The sequence below is a fragment of the Macrobrachium rosenbergii genome, chromosome 48 (assembly GCF_040412425.1).
Source record: "Macrobrachium rosenbergii isolate ZJJX-2024 chromosome 48, ASM4041242v1, whole genome shotgun sequence".
NCBI classification, from domain to species: domain Eukaryota; kingdom Metazoa; phylum Arthropoda; class Malacostraca; order Decapoda; family Palaemonidae; genus Macrobrachium; species Macrobrachium rosenbergii.
This window is the reverse complement of record NC_089788.1, coordinates 77,870,550-77,875,219: the sequence shown is the minus strand read 5'-3', so window position 1 is coordinate 77,875,219 and position 4,670 is coordinate 77,870,550. Positions and strand designations below refer to the sequence as shown.

The 4,670-nt window shown below is 32.2% G+C and overlaps 1 protein-coding gene across 1 annotated transcript; it reads right to left on the bottom strand.

The window, feature by feature from the left end:
* Nucleotides 1–1,737: 1,737 nt before the first annotated feature.
* LOC136831624 (pro-resilin-like) lies at nt 1,738–3,264 on the bottom strand. The gene is made up of 3 exons (XM_067092257.1): nt 3,241–3,264; nt 2,457–2,534; nt 1,738–2,135 (listed from the first exon to the last, which is right to left on the bottom strand). The coding sequence occupies exons 1-3, from the start codon at nt 3,250–3,252 to the stop codon at nt 1,836–1,838; spliced, it is 390 nt and encodes a 129-aa protein (XP_066948358.1). The 5' UTR covers nt 3,253–3,264; the 3' UTR covers nt 1,738–1,835.
* Nucleotides 3,265–4,670: the final 1,406 nt, after the last annotated feature.

The following is a 4,670-nucleotide window of genomic DNA, read 5'->3' as shown; positions in this document are numbered from 1 at the left end:
CAGTCCCACACAGAGAGAGAGAGAGAGAGAGAGAGAGAGAGAGAGAGAGAGAGAGAGAGAGAGAGAGAGAGAGAGAGAAAAGAGTTAAAATCTGTAGAAATAAAAATTTCACTTAGTGACACTAGTCACTACTTAAGTAAGCAGAATTAAGGTATACCTTGATCCAAGCCTTATGGGACGATGCACAACGGCCCTAGATAGGGAACTTGCCGTCTCTATAATCTCTAATAATACTAATATTTTTGACAGTAGGGGCGAGGTTCCAATATGATAGTGAAGAAAAAAATACGATTTTTCAGTATGAATACCTGTGTAGATTTCGTAATCATTTTAGCTATACCTGACCTTCACATTTTATATTTTAGGCTATATATATATATATATATATATTTATATTTGTTATTCCGGTTTATATATATATATAGTGTTGATTGCTTACATATGCAGATATATAGGTAAATAAACAGAGTGATGTACTGACAGAGATCAGTACCTGTGTAGATTTCATGTAAAGATTTTAGCTTTCATCTATTTTACACACACACACACACACACACACACATAGGCTATATATATATATATATATATATATATATATATATATATATATATATATATATATATATATATATATATATATATATATAGTGTGTGTGTGTTCATGAACATGCTTGCTTACATATGCAGATATATAGGTAAATAAACAGAGTGATGTACTGACAGAGATCAATAGTCACTACATTTTTGACAGTAGGGGGGAGGTTCCAATATGATAGTGAAGAAATACATATAATATTCCGGTTTTTGGTTTTTCAGTATAGAATACCTGTGTAGATTTCGTATGTAAAGATAGCATCTTTAGCTATACCTGACCTTCATTTTACACACACACACACACACACACACACACACATATATATATATATATATATATATATATATATATATATATATATATATATATATATATATATATATATATATATATGTTTACATACATACATATATATTACATACATATATATATATATATATACAGATAAATACATAGATAGATACATATGCAGATATAGGACAGAGTGATGTACTGACAGAGATCAATAGTCACTACAGCAGTAATAAAAACAGGCCTTTTTCTTTATAAATGCACATGTATGTTTGATTATATTTGAATAATCATAAATAGGACAATTAATAAAGTCATGCAACAAAAAAGTTAGATAAAAATGTGTTTATCAGGAACTGTTGTATTACAATTTCAATGGAATTTCTTGTTAAAACTTTATTATTATTATTAGTATTATTATTATTATTATTATTATTATTATTATTATTATTATTATTATTATTCAGATGATGAACCCTATTCATCTGGAACAAGCAAACAAAAGAGGCCATTGACTTAAAGTTCCAGCTTCCAAAGAATATGGTGTTTATTAGGAAGAAGTAAGAGGAGGTAAAGGGAAATACAGAAAGAACGGATCTCACTAATTAAAAAGAAAAAATAAATTGATAAATTAATAAATGGATGAAAATACCTTGAAATGCATATAACCAGCTCAAAAGTATTGGTTCATATTCTCAGTTTTTACTTAGACGGATAATTAGTTACTGATTCTGTAATGTGCAATAATTTCTGCACTGCTCAGCATGTATAGTTCAAAGATTATTATTTTTACCTGAGAAAAGAGAATATTGTTATATAAGGGATTTGTAGATTTTAAAACCCAATTTTACTGCAAGATAATTTTATTTTAATCCAAAAGAATAAATAGAGAAATAGATAAAGATTACAAATCAATCGGTATCTTGGAATCAGGTAAATCAGAAACCGTCTATTTGGACTCGTTGGAGTCGTAGCGGTATCTTGGCCTCTCGAAGGACTCAGCGGAGCCTGACTCGGCGGAGGCGCTTCCTTCGTAGTTGACCTCAGCCACGTAGCCTGAGTCTCCTTCGACGACGTACTTGACAGTCTGCAGACGACCGTCGGGAAGCTCGACGTAGTAGGATCCCTGAGTGTCGTCTCCGTCACGGGTTTCCTGGTGTCCGAATTCGTTGCTGGAAGGGTCGTGGTCGACTGCCCAGTTGAAACTGTAATGGGCCTCGCTGGATTCGTAGGACTCCTCGGAGGATCCCTGGAATTTTAGAAGCGGAAACATGGTAACAGTTATTTGTGAGGGTGGTAGTGTGTATGTCTTTTCAGTTACTGATGCTGAAGTATATTTGGTAAGAATATATACAAAAATTATATTTTCTTTTACATCTTATATATTTAAATCTAATATATTAATCTTCAAATCTTACATATTTAAATCTATCTACTGATCAGGACATGAATTTCCTAGATGTAAATACCAATTAAGAGATCAATATGAATATTTTGGTTTCATCTTGGAAATACATATTTTGGCGCTGGGGATATTTTTAATTTGAAGGATTACCAAAGAGGAACCTACCCTTCGTGGGACATATTCGAAGGATTCACGGCTGTCGGCAGCAACCATGGCTGCCAGGCCCAGGAAGACGATAATTACCTGAAATTTAAAACATTCAGCAATTAATGTTACTTTCACTTCGATGGGTCGTGTAGGATTGTTCCATGTGAATAAGGGTTCATCTTCCGAATAATAATAATAATAATAATAATAATAATAATAATAATAATAATAATAATAATAATAATAATAATAATAGAATTTCAAGTCAGTGGCCCCTATGGTGGGCGTATTCCACATGAATAGTTGTCTACCTTCTGAATAATAATAATAATAATAATAATAATAATAATAATAATAATAATAATAATAATAATAATAATAATAATAATAATAATAACTGAATTTCAAGTCAATGGCCCTTGTAGGTTTGTTCTACATGAGTTGGGGATTGTCTTCTGAATAATAATAATAATAATAATAATAATAATAATAATAATAATAATAATAATAATAATAATAATAATAATAATAATGTTCTTTGGAAGTTTGAATTTCAAATCAATGGCCCTTGTAGATTTGTTCCATTTGAATTTGGGGTTATCTTCTGAATATAATAATAATAATCTTTGGAACCTTGAATTTCAAGAAAGTGGCCCTTGTAGATTTGTTCCATATGAATTTGGGGTTATCTTCTGAATAATAATAATAATAATAATAATAATAATAATAATAATAATAATAATAATAATAATAATAATAATAATAATGATAATAATATTTGAAGACAATATTGTCCACTCACCTTGGCGTTCATGTTGATGATGTTACCTCTTTAAGTGAAGTATGCTTGAATCTCGCCCTGTCCACTTTAAATACTCTCTATTGGCTACTGGTAAGTTTCCTCCTGATTATTTTTTTCTGCGTTCATAGGGTTACCTAAGCCCAAAGAGACCTACGGTTGCGAGATTTTCATTCTGGTCAATTCGTTATCAAGAAATCAATCGCAACTGAAGGAACTGAGTTTGATGCTGTTGGTTCATAGATGATTGTAGAACTAGTAGTTTTTTTTTGCTTTTTTTTTTTTATTTTCGTTGATGCTTTTCTTTGATAAAATTTAGGATCAGGAGAATGGTTAGTTTTATTAATGCATAATGCTGACTGCATATGTTGATTTGTCAGTGTATATTCATGTGTATTTCTCTACATTATATATACATGAAACATATATATATATACAGTGTATATAAATTTGACGTTGGTATGAAGGCGACTGAGCCTGTTCTGAGCGACGGCACATCTACATGTATATTAAATATATATACATATATATATGTATATATATATATATATATATATATATATATATATAGATATGAGATAGAGAGAAAGAGAGATGAGACTGTACATAGGAGACCCATATCCCTAAAGAATGGGGTCTAGACTCCCTATTAGGAAACCTAGGTTCAAAGTAAGGTCACCTATTTCTTTATGATCTCCTTCGATAATGCCCCTGAAGAGAAAGAGAGAGAGAGAGAGAGAGAGAGAGAGAGAGAGAGAGAGAGAGAGACTGAGAGAGAGAGAGAGAGACTAATAGGGGAGCTAAAGCCTTAGAAATAAGGCCACCTCTTTCAGTGGGATCTCATTCTCCAAAAATGCCCTTAGAGAGAGAGAGAGAGAGAGAGAGAGAGAGAGAGAGAGAGAGAGAGAGAGAGAGAGAGAGAGAGACGGAAGTAGGGACCGGCCTCTTCCATTCATGCTGAGATTTGTAAAGATTTCTTTTTTTTTTTTCACGAGTATTGTTTGATGTAAAATGGTCCAAATACCGGACTTTCCGGCGCACGCTGAGTCGAAAATCCTTGAAAAACAGGTCTGTCATGAACCCTCTGGCGATACACACAAAAAAAAAATATATATAAAAAATACAAAATACACAATGGTTTGAACGTGATAAATTAACTGAAGAAGTCTGGAGTTTCCTGTTATCGAAAAGGTCTGAGTTATATTTCAAAAATCAGATTTTACTGTGATAATATTGAAGGTTTAAAGTTCTGGGTCATATCTAAAACAAGTAAAAAATCCGTCGAAGTTTCTTCGGCGCAGTCGAGTTTTCTACACCGCTTATAATCATGGCCACCGAAAATAGATCTATCTTTCGGTGGTCTCGGTATAATGCTGTATGAGCGGCGACCCATGAAACTTTAACGACGGCCCGGTGGTGGCCTATCCTATATA